Source organism: Doryrhamphus excisus, chromosome 11, assembly GCF_030265055.1.
Source record: "Doryrhamphus excisus isolate RoL2022-K1 chromosome 11, RoL_Dexc_1.0, whole genome shotgun sequence".
Classification (NCBI taxonomy): Eukaryota; Metazoa; Chordata; class Actinopteri; order Syngnathiformes; family Syngnathidae; genus Doryrhamphus; species Doryrhamphus excisus.
In genome coordinates, this window is record NC_080476.1 from 5,641,456 (window position 1) to 5,661,491 (window position 20,036).

Below are 20,036 nucleotides of genomic sequence, written 5' to 3' on the forward strand. Positions count from 1 at the left end.
AGTACAATGCAGTTTGTATATTTAATGTTCATTCTATGAGGTTTTTGCAGGAGGACTTGATTCTGACTTTTTTTCTGAAAATACTTACCGTAAATGTGCGAGTAAAATGTATCTCCATTTAAAGTATTCGACGAACGTGATTGTCATGATGGAATTTCCAGCAAAATAGAATATTACATTTCTGTCTGTTTTTTTCTTACACAGCTACAAAAGCTTACTTGGCTTTTCCCATTGACGAATGATTCAAGTGCTATCTACTGTATCTATCATGTAGTATACACATGAGATGAATGCAAATAAGAATTGAAATGATTGTTCCCGGAATTCTGGGCCCCATTAAAAAAAAATCAAATTGGACCCCCCTGGGCAGCTGTTGTCGCCACATCTGTATTTTTTGTATTTTCTTGGAATTGTCCGAACTCCCCTGCAAGTTATGCCTATTGTAAACACCCTATACACATTTCCACTTAGGGTTATATGTTCAACCACAGCATAATGTGTAACTAATAGTAGTGTATAATGGGGAAGCAGTAATGGTTTAAGTCTGCAAACAGTAATTAGTCACAAAGTATATTTAGCTTATGCAAATAATAAAAGCTGAACCGTGTGAAGATGGTGTCACTGACTGATTTTTTTCATTTACTGGGGTGTTATAAAGTTCGTCTGTGACCCACGAGCCTTTTCTGATGCTTCTCCACACAGTCAAGGGTCACCTCACCCCAAATCCCAGATCGGTGCCACACGGGTGAGAACAAAGCCCCACCCTTGCCCACGTTTATATTTAGAGCCCGCAGACGTGCTGGACTCCACCCGCATCCCCATAGGAGCCTTCAGCTGCCATTCGTCTGAACAGAAACACCTCTCAAGGATCTTCGGCCGTGTGTCTTCACGTGAGGCACACAAGCTTATTTGTAGTGTCTTGTTGAATGGTCTGTATTAAAACAAGCCAGACTGGAGGCCTGCAGGCAGGAGATAAAATAGAAAAAAAAACAATTGGACATCTTGGTGCATCAGAGGCTTGGGGGAACATGGCCTCCCTGTGATGATCCTTATCAGGTATGTGTTTTTTTCAGAAGAGTTGAGAAGAACATTTAATATAGGGATGAAAGTTTCAAGAAATGTCTCGAGTAGGGAGTAAGATCAGGTCACTTAATACTTAGCACCGATGGAAGCTTTAATTCCTGGTAATCTGATAAAGAAACAAAGAAACTCTTGAAATCCGGTAAGTCTCAAGCACCCAACCTCGATTTCAATTTTTGTACACCAGTTTTTCTGTTAAAATGATGCCTTGGTTTTTGCACAGTTTCAATTTTCTCACAATATTGCACATAACAAAGTAGTCCATTTGCCTTGTGCTGTATTGTTCCGAACAAAGAACACATTTTTATTGGGTATTACTGCTGAATAGGATGGTGGACAAAATAAAAGAGGCCAAAGAAAGGTGGCGGCACTATGAAAAAGACACCAACCAACAATAAGTTGCATTCATTCCACACTGATAATTACTTCCCTTTTTTTTCTGCAAGTAAAACGATAATTATTCTCTATGAGATTTCTTTTCATGAATATTTGTGGGTGTCTGGAAGGGATTTAGAAAACCTTTTGGAACAAATTAATAGCTGTACTTAAAAAAAAATCCATCCTCCATCATGCACGTCAATTAAAGCTATGTTAATAGGGCTCTTTGGTTCTGTTGGTTACTGATATAACAGGTGCTCTGTTGACTTGCACTGTGTGCGGCCCAAAGGACAGGCGCAAGTGTTGTGGAAGTTTGCTGCAGTGTCACCACTAACAGCCCCTGAAATACAAACTTGAAACCTAAATCTGGGTCTTGTGTCACAAGATCTATCCTCAAGCAAAAGTTGTGCTCCGCCAGACAGCTCCACTTCTCTCTCTCATACACTCTTACCCCATTTTTTTTTTATCAGCCACCAGTGAAGAAGACACAGCCTTCAGGAGGACACGTGGTGGATTCATGATCAATCAGTTACTATTGATGCCTGCAAGCACAGACGCCTTCTCTGTCTGTGGCATCGCACACGAGCAAACAAGTAAGTAATCTTTGATTCTATAACTTTTATATATCACTTTTATATATTTAAAAAGACTTATCAAATATTTTGTAACTTCTGGGAGGTCTATGAGTATAAATACTGTATATGAAACCTTTATTTCCCGTATATGTTTGCCTTCAGTTTACTGTAGTCCCCGTGTATGCATGTATTACTATGATTTTAATGATTAATTATAGTACAACTAAAAAAATGATTGGTGTCGCCAAGGCATGGTAAGGTTTATTCATTTCAGGCTTTGCACACATATTGTATTTAATCCTACTCCTACCCACTTAATTACATTTGATCATCTACATTTTATAAACTTAAGTACTGGTCCTGGCCGTGCTGACCCGCAATATTTCGCACAAGTGCAAAAATCTTGAAGTCATTTCTGATAACAATATTAATCTTGATTTGCATGATAACAGTGTCATTCGTTCCTCGTGTCATCTCAGACAACCATGTTGTCTTGAAGGGATTTAAAGATTGTCACAGTTGCTTTCATTTGTTCATTCTCTCCAGACTTGAATATGGTTATTCTCTGTATACCTGCCTTTGTCAGTGTAACAAAAACAAACTCCAGCTGGTCCAAAATGCAGCAGCAAGACTCGCCCTCACCAGACCTCGTAAGAGAGAGCATATCACCACATTTTAGCATCCCTGCAAATGATAGAATCAGCCAGCAACCAGCCTCGCTGGTTGTCCCCCAGTCCAAGCCAAGGACCAAAGGTGGTTGGGCTTTTCTGTATTAGAGCTCTGATCTTTAGAACATTCAACCGCTGTAGGTCAGACAAGCAGCCCCTGTGTCCTCTTTTAAAGATAAATAATCTAGTCATCTCCAGGATCACCTTTAAATCGCCATTAAAAACTCATTTTTACAGATGTTTTAACCAGACTGGATTCAATTCCCCTTTTATAATATGTACGTATTTATCAACACTGTTTCACATCATATTTTTGTCCATTCAATGTTCTTGTTGTTTTTCACCTTGCTTTTGTCCTGTGTTCTATAAATAGAAGTGTTCTATAAATAAAGTGTATTATGTATTATTTTTATTCTCATAATCCTTCCTGATTTTTTACTGTTTTGCATGATTGTCACACAATGTTTCAGATCATCAACCAAATTTAAATATTAGTCAATGGCAACACAAAATCCATTTTTTACATGAAACTTTTTATTATTAAAAGGGACAAACTTACATGGCCATGTGTGAAAAAGTGACTGCTCCCGCGTTAAAACATAACATAACTGTGGTTTGAGTTTCATTTCTTTAGCCACACACTGCTTGATCACTGCCACACCTCTTCTCAATCAATAAATCACTTAAATAGGACCTGCCTGACAAAGTGAAGTAGACCAGACGATCCTCAAAAGCTACACATCATGCACATCAAGAGCTAAGTAAATGAAGGAACCAATGACAAAAGAAAATAAATGACATCTATCAGACTGGAAAAGGTTATAAAGCTTTGGGACTCCAGTTAACCACAGTGAGAGTCGTTATCCACAAATGGTGAAAACAAGGAACAGTGACAAACCTTCCCAGGAGTGGCCGGCCAACCCAAATGACCCAAGAGGTCAAAAAAGACCCCAACATCCAAGAACTGCAGGACTCAGTTGCCTCCATTAAGGTCAGTGTTCATGACTCCACCCTAAGAAAGACACTGAGCAAAAACAGCCCGCATAGCACATTAAGAAGAACATTAAGGCTTGTCTTTTTGCCAGAAAACATCTTGATGACCCCCAAGACTGTGAGACGAAAACTCTGTGAGACGAAAGTTGAAGTTTTTGGAAGTTGCGTGTGTTACATCTGGTGTAAAAGTAATACCGCATTTCAGAAAACGAATCTCATACCAACAGTACAATATGGTGGTGGTAGTGTGATGGTCTGGGGCAGTTTTGCTGCTTCAGGACCTGGATGACTTGCTTTGATAAATGGAACCATGAATTCTGCTGTCTACCAAAAAATCTGAAGAAGAATGTCCAGCCATCTGTTGGTGACCTCAAGCAAAAACAAACTTGAGTTCTGCAGCAGGACAATGATCCAAAACACACCAGCAAGTCCACCCCTGAATGGCTGAAGAAAAACAAAAAGAAGACTTTGGAGTGGCCTGAATCCTTTTGAGATGCTGTGGCATGACCTTAAAAGGTGCTTCATGCTGGAATAGGCTTCATAATAGGAATAGGCCAATGTGGCTGAATGACAACAATTCTGCAAAGATGAGTGGGCCAAAATTCCTCCACAGTGCTGTCGGAGACTCATTGCAAGTTAGCAGAAACGCTTGATTGCAGTTGTTACTGCTAAGGGTGGCCCAACCAGGTATTAGCATTTTTTACTGCTTGTCCTAATGAGGGTTGCAGGCGTGCTGGAACCTATCCCAGCTTTCTCCAGGCGAGAGGTGGGGTACACCCTGGACTGGTCGCCAACCAATCACAGGGCACATATAGACAAACAACCACTCAGCCATCCAATTAACCTAGCATGTTTTTGGAATGTGGGAGGAAACCGGAGTACCCGGAAAAAACCCATGCATGATAACGTGCAAACTCCATACAGAGATGCCCAAGGGGGGAATCGAACCCAAGTCTCCTAGCTGTGTGGCTGGCGTGCTAACCACTCCTCCACTGTGGAGCCAATAAAAAGTTTAAAAATTGCATTTTGTGTCATTGACTAATATTGAAATGTGTTTCAATCTTGTGAGATCTTGTGACACCCCTAATGTATGATACTAAAACAATAAGTGTGTATTGATGTGGTGTGCAGTGTGGAACTACAACATGCTGATGGGGTTTTCTAATAATTAGGCTAGCAAAATGGCTGTAACATACAAGGTAGCTTATCTTCAGGTGGAATTAATGAAATGATTGTCTCCACCCAGGTGTCAGTCCTGTATTGTCAATAAATTGGAGCTATCATGGGGGACTGGAACCTTTTGGGGAAGCTGCTAGAGAGCGCCCAGGAGCACTCCACTGTGGTGGGCAAAGTGTGGCTGACGGTGCTGTTCATCTTCCGCATCCTGGTGCTGGGGGCCGCCGCTGAGAAAGTGTGGGGAGACGAGCAGTCCGGCTTCACTTGTGACACCAAGCAGCCCGGTTGTCAGAACGTCTGCTATGACAAGACCTTCCCCATTTCCCACATCCGCTTCTGGGTGATGCAGATCATCTTTGTGTCCACACCCACACTCATTTACCTGGGCCACATCCTCCATCTGGTGCGCATGGAGGAGAAAGTGAAAGAAAAGGAAAAGGAACAGGCCCTCCAGAATGAAAAGCAGCTACTTACTACAAAAGCCAAGAAGGCACCCATTAAGGACAACCAAGGTCATGTGCGGCTGCACGGTGCACTGCTTCGAACCTATGTTTTGAACATTATTTTCAAGACCCTATTTGAAGTGGCCTTCATCATAGCTCAGTACTTCCTGTATGGTTTTGAGCTCAAGCCAATGTACACATGTGACCGCTGGCCGTGCCCCAACGTGGTCAACTGCTACATCTCCAGACCCACCGAGAAGACAGTCTTCATCCTCTTCATGCTGGCCGTGGCCGCCATCTCTCTGCTGCTCAATCTGGTGGAGATGTACCATCTCGGCTTCACCAAATGCCACCAGGGTCTCCGCTACAGGAGGTCGCAGGCTGCGAGCGAGACCTCCAAATCCCTGGGGGAGCCCGTCATGCCATTTGTCCCAAGCTACAACTACTTCTCCGGTCGCCCCACAGTGCCTGAAGCATTCCCCGTGGAAGCAAAGTACAGCATGACCGAGGCCAACCCCGCGTACAGCCCCTACAACAGCAAGGCCGTATACAAGCAGAACAGAGACAACATGGCCGTGGAGAAGAAAGGAAAAACAGATGGAGAAGACTTAAAGGACAAGAAAACATCTGCCTCGGTTTCAGACATGCCTGTGGAAAGCTTGCGTAGAAACAGCCAGTCCAGCAAGCATAGCAACAATAAGAGCAGGATGGATGATCTCAAAATATAGAGACTTTTCTGGATAACAGCCAACCTCAAACACAACAGACAAGTCGCTCATTGTGGACAGGATAGACAGCAAAAAAACAGCCCCACTTAAACAAGTCCATCAAATTGTTATTTTACTGTGAGCTAGAAATATGATTGACAAAGTCAAATAGTATTTAAATCTTATTTAAAGTCTTATTTACTTTTCTCAAAGACAGTACGACGAACAACTAATACAGGAACAAACAATGAGACTGTACTTCATCCACAAAGAACAACACTAATTCTAATTGACATGGCATCGTTTCAAGGTTTTACCGCTAATTTCTTCAAGTAAATAATGTGTTACCATGACAATAAATGAAAAGAATACATGGTTTTAATACAAAAAAACACATATTTTCCTATTAACATTTTTTGTAATTAATGCAACACACCAAATTAAAAAAAAAAGATTAATCAGTTTACAAAAGCCCATCTTCAGAAACATTTTTAACCATCCCTGGTTAAAAATATTAAAATAGCTATCACCATTAATACTGTATTTTTGTCGACCCTGATAAATGCTTCTTTTCTAAAAAAATGGCTCCAGTTGAACAATTTGAACAACAACAAAAAAAAAAAAAAGAAAATGAAATGAGGGTCACTTGCTGTGAGTGCCCAAACAAAGCATTCACGCATTGGTGACTAGGTATGGATAGTGGTTCTTTTAGAGTTGGGACACTATTGACAGATTCTGGCTGGGGAATCCTTGAATTATCCTTATCATGTGCGTGTATGTGGTTTACTTGTCCAAAGAATGCACACAGGACATTGAACAAAGCTCTGTATATGTCTCCTTCTGTTCTTCTAGTATTAAGCACTATGGGCCTTCTGTGAGGCATTGAAGCACACTGTGTATTTCTGAGTGTCAGTCTTAAATCGAATATGGCTGCAAAAGAACTCACCATGACGCCAAAAAAAGTTGCAAGGGGTAGAATTTTGATAAAGAAGGCAATAAACAATTGAATTCCAGAAAGCACTCGTAGCAAAATAGATGGCGTTACAATAAGTTTGTAATGTGAAGGTTGTGTGGGGATTGGTTTAAGGGAGACACATAACAGAAAGTGAGTCGGGCCAGTGTGTGTCGTGATGATTGTACCTGCTGCTGAAGTTTACAATAAAGTATAGTGTACAGCTCTGACTATCCACTCTTTAAAGTTAAGTTTGTAACAAACTAAAATGTGACTCTTCTGTCCTTTACCCTCCGTTCTCCTTTCATCACTGTGTTTACCAACTATAGAGCGGTTGTGGTTTTTTTCTTCATATTCCTAGTAGTGCTGTCAAATGATTAAAACATGTAATTAAATTAATTATCACAATTGATCACCATTTGCAACAATGTTTACAACATGCCCATTTTTGCTGTATTTCATGAACAATAAGATAAATGAACAAACAGGACACAATTAGTGTATATAATGTATTAACAGCTCCAAGGTTTACATCAAGCTAAAAGATACCACACGTTTGAAAACAATTCCAGCCATGAACAGTTTAAAGACACCATGTACTTCAAGTTGAATTCACATTTTTTTTAGTGTAAATACATTTGCAGTAAGAGTTATGTTAGTGAGTTATAGGAATTAAGGCTGTCAATCGATTACAATATTTAGTCATGATTAATCACATTTGAAACACACAGTTATCTCAGAATTTATCAAAATTAAATGGACCCTTGTGAGGAAAAAGCGGTAGAAAATGAATGAATCACAGATAGAAATATGTTTTTATCTATAATATGTGGGGGAAATATCTGTGGTAAACAATTCAATGTGCAACTACAACAATAACTACAATATATTTGGGAAATATGGGCCATTATTTAAAAAAATAATTATACACAGTCAGAAGGCATATGTTTGTTTTACAATTTTTCTTTATTAATATCATATTAGCTCTTATATTCGCCCACAATGGTTCAGCAAATACAAAATGTGAGCGAGTGAGACTTCTCACACTGTTCTTTTCATTAAAGTGCCAGCTCAAAATAAGATTGGTTTATTGATGATACTGGTTTTAAATTGTGAGTATTTTTGGGAGTAGAAAAGCCTATTTGTCAACATTCAGAAAGGATTATTATGAAATATTTGAAAATGTACAATTGAAAATATGTAAAACGCATTTCCTCTTGGAACAGTCATGATATCAATCAAGTAAAAATTGCAAACTCAAAGTCATTTTATTTCTCTTAAAAAAACATTAAAATATGTAGACATTAATAATTATATTACAGTAAACATAATTTGATTACAATACTGTAACTGTTAATTAGAACTGTTAACTGTACTGTTAATTACTTTGTCTATCTTTGACTATCCTTGAAATCTATTGTCCCATATACAGAAGGATGTATAAATGTATTTTCCCCCTTTTCCTTTCACCTTTCATTTGCTCCCAAATGCTGATACTATGTGGGAATGCATAAAGTTGATTAATTGATTAGTTTATTGTGCATATTTGTGGTACACAACCTCTCTGAAAAACAGAGCCCACTAAGCTACTATGTATTCATTTAGTGCCTTTAATTTGATGTTGTTCCTGCCATAGTTTTACACAGTACATAAATACTATCAATCAGATCACTATAATGTATAATAATGTTTTACTGAGGTGTTGAAAATCTTTCCCTAGCTAGTTCCATGCTAAATCGCTAATGCTAGCACAGCCTTGACTTCAGCCACGGCCCTGAAATAGCATCGCTAAGTCCAATTTTAGCTCGCAGTTCAATGCAAAAATCAGAGGATATATAAACGACATTCGTTAATTGTGACACTGTACCACTGTATACGGCAATAAAAGCAATACCTTCACTGCTCCAGTCTCCGGCAGGTGATGTTATCCGTGATAAGTCAAACACAGCGACAGTAGACACAAATAACTTGTTAAAATCTTGTTAAAAGAGCCATCTGCTAGGGCTTTGAAGCCAACTTTACCAATCAAAATATTTTCTTTCTCCATTGCTGCTCAATATTTGTTCCAACTTGTGGATACAGAGTTTTCGTGCTTTAATTAAACTACGGCGTGAGCCGAGGGTCAAACAGGAGGGCACACATTTGTTGCCTTTAATGGTAACTTCCGTTAACTAAAATTGATAGCACTAATAAAACTTATTGTTATTCTTTGTCACATACACAAATAATAACAATATAGTTGTGATTTTCCGAGTGTTCCTGAATGCACATCGCAATCATCTGATGACAATGAGGAAGTGTCCTTACGAGGAGGACGAGGGACACATTTATGAGCATTCCCCCAGAGGTATGTCAATTGCCAAAGGGGGTACGTGGATAATGTAAAATGTAAAAACAATTAGCCCCTAACACTCAAAATTACGAGTGCGTCTGAACGCCTCAAAGTGCAACGAGGGCGCAGTAGGAAAGAGACAGAGCGGCAAATTGTCTCCTTGCCCTGTGTGCATCATATCAACAAATAAGTCTGAATGATTGCTTTGTGCATTTGAAGACTTCATTTATATTGGCATTCCAACTAATCCCCGCACGGCCCCTATCACAACACATCCTAGGTAGGTTATATTTATGAAACCGCTGTTGTTGCTCATATGACAATAAGACAATGTTACAAAATGTTCTACTTATTATAAAAGGCATTCATGTTAAACAAACCTTTGGACAGATATAGCTTTATCATGATCGGTCAGCGTTCCCCTTCTATTTGCTAAGAAATGAATATGCAGACTTAAACCATAGCCATCCTGAGTGGACAAAAAAGCTCAATTTAAGTCCATTCAAATGGAATGGATTGAAATGGAAGGATGACAACATCATAGTGGAATAAAAGATATGTAGGATGATAACTTCTCTGTTTATCAGTGCTCATGTCAAACTTTATCCTAATGTCACCATGAAAAATACACATTTTTCACTCGGAATTACTATAAAATGAATGAACCATTGAATTATCTTCAATATTTGAAGTTAATTAATATAATAAGGTTTATGTTTGTTTAAGTGTGCAGGTGTAGAGGCTACGTGGCTTCAGGTCAGATGTCTGAAGAAGTACGTGACCGTCAAAAGTAACGGATAATAGCACACCATCAGGTTTACAAACAAGTAATAATCGAGGAAATTTTTTTATTGCTATTTAAGTGTTTGTACACATAGATACTCAAAAAGAAAAAGTTTCCCTCGGCTGAAACCTTTGATAGCAAATACAGCGTGTTTTATGAGCTTTTCAGGCTAATTGTAATAGCAAAAATTCCATCCCTATCCAAAAACACTAATTCGATGATGCCTACAATAAGATCTCTTTGATAAGTTTGTGCAAAAATAACTTTAAACTCTCTGGAATGAAATAATAATGTCACAAGGGTGGCACAGCTGTGTTTGTGGATACCAAAGCAGTTGTGATATAAATTCCAGCTCTTTTTAGAGCACGGGTCTCAAACTCAATTTACTTGGGGGCCACTGGAGCTAGGGTCTGGGCGAGACTGGGCCGCATCAGGTTTTCCAAAAAAAAACAACCAAAAAAGCATTTATTAAAAACAGAAAAATGAATAAACTTTGCTTTCGATTTTCTACAAGAAAAGCTCTGATAAAACATTCCACTGTTCTCAAAAATCTTAATTTTTATTTTTCTGCACAAAATAAGATGAAAAATAAATAAACAAATCAAGAATAAAGAAAATCAATCAATAAGTAATAAATAAATATAGTAATAATAATACAGCGGCAAATAATAAAAACCTAAGAAACCACATATAGTTGGTGGGTAGACAAATAATTTTTTCCAGATTAAAATTAACAAAGCATTATTAGAGCCCTGTAAACATGACAAAACACGACTATAGTCACATTTATACTCTTTTTATTTACAACATATTGCGCAACTGCAGGGTCTTGAGACACATGCTAACTCGCAAACTAGAGAGCTAGCGACCTAAACGGTAGCCTTCAAGTTATTTCCTTTAAACTTAAATAGCCAAAAACTTACCACTTCCACACGGATAGGGAGGATAACTATTAACAGTTATTTAACCTTTAACATGAACATTAATCAAACGTAATAATTTTTTCTGGGTACATGATACCATACAGCATCCATATCAAACTTGCGCCGGCCGCACTAACATTAAACTTTCATATCAGGGCGGGGGCCTCAAACTCGTGTCCTGCGGGCCACCTTTGGCCCGTGGGCCGCGTGTTTGAGACCCCTGTTTTAGAGGGACAGGTTTTTTGGCTCCCAAAAATACAATAATTAGACAGGTGAACAGACACGGATACAGACTTTTCCACTTTTCTGACCTATAAATGTAGTTAGAATGTTGTATTCTCGTGTTAAATGATGCCAAAGATTCAGTTAATGAGGTTTGTGAATTTGGAAGTGAGCCCTGAAAGAAGCTTGGGGTGGTTCAAAAAGCTCGGTTTCAGGGGGCGTTGTAAAACTGGAGGTTTGTGATGTCACACATGGGCGGGCTTCCTTATATGGACGTGCGCTGTAGGCCAGATACACGCTCTGCACATCCCCAAGCTCTCCTGCCCCCGCCCTTACGCAAGCTCTGCTTCTGTGTTTACGAATTGTGTCTTTGGTTGTAATGGAAAGCAACATTTGTTTCCAATTCCTAACAAGAAAAACATCAGGCACAAGTGGTTGGGGTTCCTGATTCCCTACCAGCAAAGGAAAAATATCTTAATCTGTCAACGGCATTTCACACTGGACTCTTTGTGAACATGGGTCACTATGCAGCTGGACTAGCCGACAAACTTGCTGAAGCCCTACGCCTTTCCAACATTACTTGGTCGTGTGGAAAAGTCAGAAGAACGCTAAAATGCTACTTACCATTGAGAGATGTCTTGAAGTAACCTCTTATCTTGAGAAACTTCCGCCTGTCAGGTCTCTACTTCCAAATCGGGTTCTGTATCCAACACATATGGCTGTATGTTAAAAGTGGACATTTCAAAAAGATAAATTGCCTTTTATTATCAACTCCTATAAAGTTGGATACGCAGCTAGCGGCACAACACCGGAAGTCCTCCTAAGCACTTGGGAGTGTGACCACAGCGGAGTGGGTGTGCTTGGAGGTGGGCCATGGGTGGAATAAATTAAAACAGACAGTGGGAAGCACAAAATCTAAAGAAAAACAGCTGGAATAGGTGCAGATTCTGCAAGATCTAGAAAGCTTTATGTGCTGGTTATAGAGTGGAGCTGCTCTATAGGACTAGTTAATAAGCGCTAGCTAACAATAGAGTTCATGGGAAATACCTATTTTGACACTAAAGCCCTCACAAAAAACCCCACCAAAAAACAGTGATCTATTATTTACATAACTGACTTGTATATTAACCAAGCTACAATGAAAAACTGTACTATCTGGTGGAGTGACTAGACGTCTCGCTAACCGCTCATCTCAGCGTCATTCACAGATGGAAGAATGGATACCTTGCTCTCAGTTTCGCTACAAAGACTCAACAAGATGCTCATTTGCTCAAATGCTGATAGCATTTTTTACCTGAGGACTGGAAGACACGCCTTGTGCAGGAAGACACAGCCATCCCGAGGAGAGCGGACATCGTAAGTGTCCGCCATATCTATGCTGCTGTTGTTGATCGAACTAACTACGTCCCAATGATGTGCATTTTTGGCGAGCTCATATTAACTTGTTTTCACGCATTATAATGCAATATAGAGAATATAATATAAAGAAATGTATTTTCATGTTTCAAATAAGCATTGTGAATGATGGGCAAAATTACCTTAAAAATGAATTTCCCTTTATTGATATATAAATGCACAATATTGAGCTTTCAGAAATGAAAACACTAAGGGTATAGTATAATAATCAGTGTTAAATTACACATTTACACGCTTGACATTTTCTGCCTCCCTCACTCTACTAGCAAAAACAGTGGTGTTTTTGGCAGTGATAATCTTTTTGAACACCTCATAAGGATCCATAATAATTATCTGATCCTCTTGTGTCAGCCGGGAGTAGAATAACATGATATCAAACGCCCACGTTTATGTGAACGCGCACAGACCAGACTTGATAAAGTGAGTTCATAACAACCGTTGCACTACCGTTTAACCGTTTGGGGAATTTAGGCTTTGTTTACATCATGTGCACAAAGCTTTGGTATGTTTCACTGTATAGGACTCTGTTCCAGTCCCTGAAGTGGTACCTTGAGAGACACACATCCGTCACCAGTTAGTGAAATGTATGAAAATTTTCAAGAGCGAGCGGCAAGCACTTGGGAGTATACATGATACTCTTGCAACCTCTCTTACTGCCATACTTCCTCTATATGCTGGCCAGAGCCAACAAATTTCCCCATAATTGGTAACACATACTTTGGGACGTAATTCCCACTTTACCATAACATCAACATTAGGGTGTTCAGAAAAATAAAAGTTTGTGATATTCGCTGTGCTGAGTTTTGATTCAGCTCTACTACCTGTGAGTATTGCACCGCAGTTTGCAATTTCTCCCACGACATCCCTATCCCGTGCCTCACCACATCAGCCTAGCGTGTATTGTTGCTTGGGAGAAGTTACTCTTACTGTAATGCTTTACCCGTTCTCTTTCTTTCCAGATGGCTAGCACACGATCCAAGAGAGACGTTGTGCTTCTAGGAAATGCTCGGAAAGAGAGTTTGTCCTCGTTAAAACAGCTCCCGACAGTCAAGGAGGTCCTCCTGCGACTTTTCTTCTTCCTCAAGAATGAGAAACAGGATCTGAGTTCAGCATCAGCGCTGGTCATTGAGGAGGTCATCCGTTTGTGGAACCAATCCTCCATTACTACTGCAGAAAAACGTAACGCCGTTCAAAAGTTGAAGGTGGAATACGAGAAATACCGGAAAGTGATGAAAAACCACGACAGGGGAGGGGAAGCACAGGAAAAGAAAGAAGCAGAGTACAATAAGTATTGTCTAGGTCTTTTCGACATCGCCAAAGGGAACGTGATTTCCCACATTGAAATTCAAGAAGACAGGGACTTCCTGAGGGATCAACGCGGTGCCCGGGTGATGTTCCTAGGTGGATCTGATAAGAAGTACGAGGCGAGAATCAAGGCAAAAGACAAGAAACAAAAGGACCTCGAGAGGCGTCGCTGGAAGTCGAAGAGTGAAATCGACAGACTTTTGGCCAAATCAGCGGTTGAGTGTGAGCAATCTCAAGCCACTTCATCTGAAGACGATCACGACGACGATGAGTATGCGCCTCCAAAACCTCTACGCCTACGGTCCCGTACCAAAAAATCCTTTGTGAACCGATCCAATGGTCTGTAGTGACACCATTCTGGCCTTGTTGGTCCGTGTTTAGTATGCCGAGTGTGCATACTGAACAGAGAACAAACAGAACACGCAAACATAACAGTTACTTTACGAGTTAACAGCATGTACAGTGAACGCACCTTCACACTATAGCAACACATGGTAATGGCATTGGCTGCGTGTAATGGTGTCTACCTATGTGTAATGTGAAAATAAAGGCATCGGCCTCTCGCCCCTGTGGCAGCGGACTATAGGAGCTTTCGCCTAGGGGCAGCAAACTGGACTGGGCTCGGCTGGCAGTGCATGCAACTTCGTCCTTCAGTGGGCACCTGGTACTGGTACAATGTTGTTATCACATACCTGGGTATAGTGAGGCACGGGAATGCGTGTGTGAAAAAAGCTGTTATTTTGCTCAGTTAATGGTTTTACGAAATGGAACCGATTCAGCACTTAGCCGCTTCAAATTTCGAAAGAAAAAAAATCACCATATAAGGGCTGAACACCCTAATCAACATGCTGTAAATTAGTCATAAGGACACAGTGTTTCCAATGGTTGGAGCACAGTATTACGTTCACTCAATATTACGTTGCATTAGCAACACAACATTTCTTTCATACCTCTGGAATCAACTGACTCACCAGATATAATCGTATTCTAATATCTAACGTGGATACTGCATAAAATAAGCACTTCCTTGTTCACTGTAACACTACTGAAAGGAGTCTATTATGGGACTTTATTTCCATCCATCTATTTTCTATGCTAGGGTCACCAGGGTCACAGGGGCCTATTTCAGTTGACTTCGGACGAGGGGCTGGGTACACCCTGGACTGGTTGCAGGGCACATATAGACAAACAACCATTCACACTCACATTCATACCTATGGACAATTTGGAGTCGCCAATTAACCTAGCATGCATGCTTGTGGAATATGGGACTGTCACGGCACGCGCCCAGCCCCGCTTCGCACCCCAACCTGACCGACCCAGCCCTTAGAGCCAATCCTTGTCCCGAATTTACGGATCTGACTTGCCGACTTCCCTTACCCGCCTTGTTCTAACAAGCCAGAGGCTGTTCACCTTGGAGACCTGCTGCAGATATGGGTACGGCCTGGCGCGAGATTTACACCTTCTCCCCCGGATTTTCAAGGGCCAGCGAGAGCCGCAACGCTTTTTCAGGGCGCCCTGCCCTTCACCAAGAAAAGAGAACTCTCCCCGGGGCTCCCGCCGGCTTCTCCAGGATCGTTTGCGTCACCGCACTGGGCGCCTCGTGGCGCCCGTCTCCGCCACTCCAGGTTCGGGGATCTGAACCCGACTTCATTTCGATCGACCGGGGGCGATGTAGGCCATCGCCCCGCCGTTCGGAACGGCGCTCGCCCATCCCTTAGGACCGACTGACCCATGTTCAACTGCTGTTCACATGGAACCCTTCTCCACTTCTGCCTTCAAAGCTCTCGTTTGAATATTTGCTACTACTACTGCGCCCGCGGCGGCTCCACCCGGGCCCGTGCGTCCGGATGCATGGGGATAGTGAGGACAAGCGGCATAGAAAATGAATGAATTAATAAAAATTGGTTGCCTCTTGATGCTTTTTCTCTGCATACGGTAAACACTAGATCTATTCCTTTCTCTTTTCTGTGCATTACAAGACCAGAGAATGAGTTAATTTCAGCTAGCTTACAATGTTGTCTTTGGGATACACCTATTTCGACTATGAAGTCGAAAAACAAAATCAACGTTGCATGGTTTGTATACTACATGCTGTGATCATGCATTAAGAAGTACACTCATGATGACATGAAATAGTTGCAGTATCTTGCCGTATTTTTATGATTTAAGCCTTTAACCAACTAACTGGACCGTGTTCTCCGTCTTTCATCCATCGCTTGCAACGTCACTTTAAACGCCAACGTCCAGCAGTTGGTAGTTCTTTTGTTAATCCTCCTGGAAAGATGGCAAGCTCAATTAATTTGCTTCACTTGGTTTTTCACATTAGCGGAGAGATGGGCGCAAGATTGTTTTGAAGCCCCGGAGGCATGGCAGACGGTAAGCGTACATACTGTTCGTATTATGTCATATTCTCTGATTGGTTTATCGCTGCCAGCGATTTTTGAGAAAATTAAAGGCTTTTAAGTGTGCCTTATAGTGCGGAAAATGTATAACAACTGTTCAGTTCAGACTTTATGCCTTTATATAATGACAAATTAGCACAAAATAGCATTAAGAATTTAAATGTTGCCAATCATAAATAAAACACAAATAATTGACCGTTGTAATAGTGATGAAAGTTGGAGTTGGTTCATTTCTGTTTAAGCAGGACAGATTTCTATTTAAAGGGGACCTATTATGCTCATTTTTCCACCCTTTGTATTGCGTTGTGGTCTCCTGTAGAGCAGCCACACACAATAACCTGCACAGAAAACTTTTTAGATTTTCCAGAATCTGCACCTATTCCAGCTGTATTTCCTTTCATTTGTGCTTCCTGCCAAAACTGATAAATCCCACGCCCAAAGTGCTTCCTAACTATGAACCATATAAGAAAGTCCGCCCCTCTGTGACATCACAAAGGGGCAGTTTTACCACGCCTTTTGAAACCGAGTGTTTTTAGCCATCCCAAACTTCTCTCAGGGCTGACTTCCAAATGCCAAACCTCATTATCTGAAACTTTGGCATTGTTTAACAATGTGTATATGTATATGTGTATATGTCAGAAAAGTGGAAAAAGCATCATAGGTCCCCTTTAATAAAGATATTTATTATAAAAGATTATAAAGATTATTATTTTGTTCTGTTAATTGGTTATCTTGAACTAAATAATAAATTATAAAACAATGTATGTATTTCCAATGTCTTCATACTACTCCAAAACCTGCATCAAATTAAATTCTGGTTTGTATATAGTATAAAAATAAAGGCAAAAAAACACCACTCATCACAAATAAATAAAAAAATGCACCGTTAATGTTATTCCACTTGATCGGTATCGGTATTGGCCGATCTCGCTAATGAATGATCGGAATCGGCAGCATAAAGCCCTGACCGGAGCATCCCGATTGTACTCTACTGCTGCAGTCATACAGCAAGCAGGTCAAGCATAGTCAATCATGTCTCCAGAATGTCTGTAACCCGGCCTTGTGAGTAACGTGAAGACGCCTATGAACTCTTATGAAACCAGATCTTGGGTCCTAAAGTCATTTCTAGGTCAAGGTCAAGGCTTTTGCAGTCAGTTACATGATGATGGAAGAGACTGCTTAAAAATACTAGAAATGTAACGTCATCTCACCACAATTCATCTTTGTGTTTACTTTGGTTTGATTTGAAGTCACTGGATCAAATTGATAATGCTGCATGTTAGGGAGGTATGCATGTGAGTATCCCAGCATGCTTTGTGTTTTTGATTGTGGAAACTTCCCTGGAATTATTCCAATGTTAAATGAAAACTGCACTCTTTGGGAATTTAACCCATCATCCGCAATCCATGTGTAAGACAAGAACACACACATGTCTTTCCTTTTTTGGTGTGCACACCCTCAGGGATCAAACCAGGGTCCACAGATGAGATGAGAGTTGAGCAGCCCTATAGCTGACAAGCCCAAAGTCTAAGCTGTCAACTCGTCATGCAGCGCAGCACTTTAAGGCTCATGGAATGAGGTTAACTTGCACAACCATACCTGCTGGCATCTGTTACACTCACCCCTCTAAACATCACTCTCATATCCAGATCAGGGCACCTATGTAACCTGAGTGGTTCGCACCCTGCACCTCGGTCCACCAAATGAGAGATGAGAGTGGTGACCACCGAGCTAAAAGCCCAAGCTGTCGGCAGCAGCCGGCATCCATTCCACTTATTGATACTTATTGGATAATATCTTGTTTCACACGCCACTTTGCCGTTCGCGGCTTCACTCGGTCATGGTTTTTCAAAAATGTATTCATTAATAAATCATGCTGTTTTATGGTTGAATACAGCCTATCACAAATGGCCATCTTTTTTTTGCCTAAATGAAGCTTTTTCAAGCTGTAAAGCTGTATCAAATTGTTAAAGGGCAATTAAATCTACTTAGTCTTGGATTTGAACTTTAGGGGTCCTCAGCCCTCAAACAGAATATCAATCATCCATCCATCCATCCATGCATTTTCTATGCTGCTTTTCCTCACTGTGGAGCCTATCGATGATGGAGAATATCAATCATTCAGCACCTAAAATAATAAAATACTGTAGCTACGCTTCAATAATGAAAAAGTAGATATCAGCACAATTACGGTACTTCCACATTGATAATATTGACATCCGGATCAATCCCCCATCCCCGCAAATACAGCCATGTCTTCTCATTCAGTGGCCAAACACTGTAAGTATTTGTATTTCTTGATGTAAGAGAGTATGCTTGTGATTAAGAGATGACATGTGATGGGGAGTTTACGACCTCTGGGCAAACTCGAGTTTGTTTTCAACATTTATGTTGTCTGGAGTAATAAATTATGGTGACCTACAAGGGAAACCAGGGTCTAAACCAAACACTGATTAGTTGACTACTGTCTGTGGTACACCATGGGCGGGCTTGGCTGCCATGTTGGTAGGCAGGATTCGGACACAGTGCACTGTGAAGATGCACACTGCTCAGCCATTAATTCCTGGACAGCGGCCAAGACTCAGAGCCTAGTCCTTCTAGATATATGCTGAAGATGCTTTGTTTCTTTATACGACCATAATAAATGCAAATTTCATTAAATTTCATACACTAGTGTACCGCAGTACAGTAATCCCTAATTTATCACAGTTGGTTCCAGACCCGACTATCATTGGTGAATTTCCACCAAGTAGGATTCATTTGGATTATAAATTGAATACTTTTGTAATTAGAGCATAGAAACTTTCTTCTAAATACATTTTTTAAACAAAAACATTTTAAAACATTTTTTATTGAGCTCTGTAGACATGAACTACCACCGCTATAGTCATCTTTACACTCAAATGACCAAACATAGTAAACATAACACTAGTGCTTGTGTGTGTTGCAATAAATGTTATCCCCAGGGGAGTGGAGTGGCAGGCGGACAGGAAGTGACGTTCAGAGGGTTCACCTTTTATCAATAGCAGGTGGTATTCAATTTCAAATCAGTATGAGTTATTAATTTCATTTTTAAAAAACGTGTTAGATTCGAACTGTAATGTGGTGAGGGACGACTGTAGTTACAAAATTGTTGAATGTCAAAGCTGTAATGTGATTTTTCCATTATGCACGCCAAGTTGTAGTAGTTATTTAACTATGTGTAGCTGAATAATGTGACACACTGTATGATAGCAGTTCTCATTTGCATTCTTTATATTAAAGTCGCTTTACCCAAGTTTTTTTAAACACTGGAAGTCCCGCAAAACACATTAGACGTTACCTAGCACTAACACCTAACATTAAACACCTAACACAAAAATGCTAAAGCTACTTACCATTGAGAGACATCTTGAAGTAACCTCTTTTCTTGAGAAACTTTGGACTGTCCAGTCTCACTTCCGTTTAGGATTCGGGACCCAACACATACGTATGGCTGTATGTTAAAAGCCGACATTTTAAAAAGATTAATCGCCATTTATCAACTCCTATAAAGTAGAGGTTCGCAGCTAGCGGTCCAAACCGGAAGTCATTTTAAGCACTCGGGAGTGTGACCAACCAGAGCAAAGTGGGCGTGTCTGGGGGCGGGGGGTGGAATACATTAAAACAGACCGTTTTTGCGGGTAGCATGAAATCCA

At 40.5% G+C, this 20,036-nt stretch overlaps 2 protein-coding genes across 5 annotated transcripts in view; one reads left to right on the forward strand and one right to left on the reverse strand.

Moving 5' to 3' along the window:
* Window positions 1-19,881, reverse strand: part of usp28 (ubiquitin specific peptidase 28) — a 47,088-nt gene extending 27,207 nt beyond the window's left edge. For 3 of the 4 annotated variants that reach the window (XM_058086470.1, XM_058086464.1, XM_058086465.1), the window contains exons 1-2: window positions 19,737-19,881; window positions 11,858-11,933 (exon numbers count right to left, since the gene is read on the reverse strand). The gene's annotated coding sequence lies outside the window, so the exon portion shown is untranslated. The remainder of the gene's footprint in view (window positions 1-11,857; window positions 11,934-19,736) is intronic. The other variant, XM_058086467.1, reaches the window with a different exon arrangement.
* On the forward strand, window positions 4,977-6,041 carry LOC131137967 (gap junction alpha-3 protein-like). The gene has a single exon (XM_058086473.1). The coding sequence runs from the start codon at window positions 4,977-4,979 to the stop codon at window positions 6,039-6,041; it is 1,065 nt and encodes a 354-aa protein (XP_057942456.1).
* Window positions 19,882-20,036: the final 155 nt, after the last annotated feature.

What these genes read in the sequence shown, in the direction of transcription:
- LOC131137967 (XM_058086473.1), top strand. Translation starts at nt 4,977, where the DNA reads ATGGGGGACTGGAACCTTTTGGGGAAGCTGCTAGAGAGCGCCCAGGAG.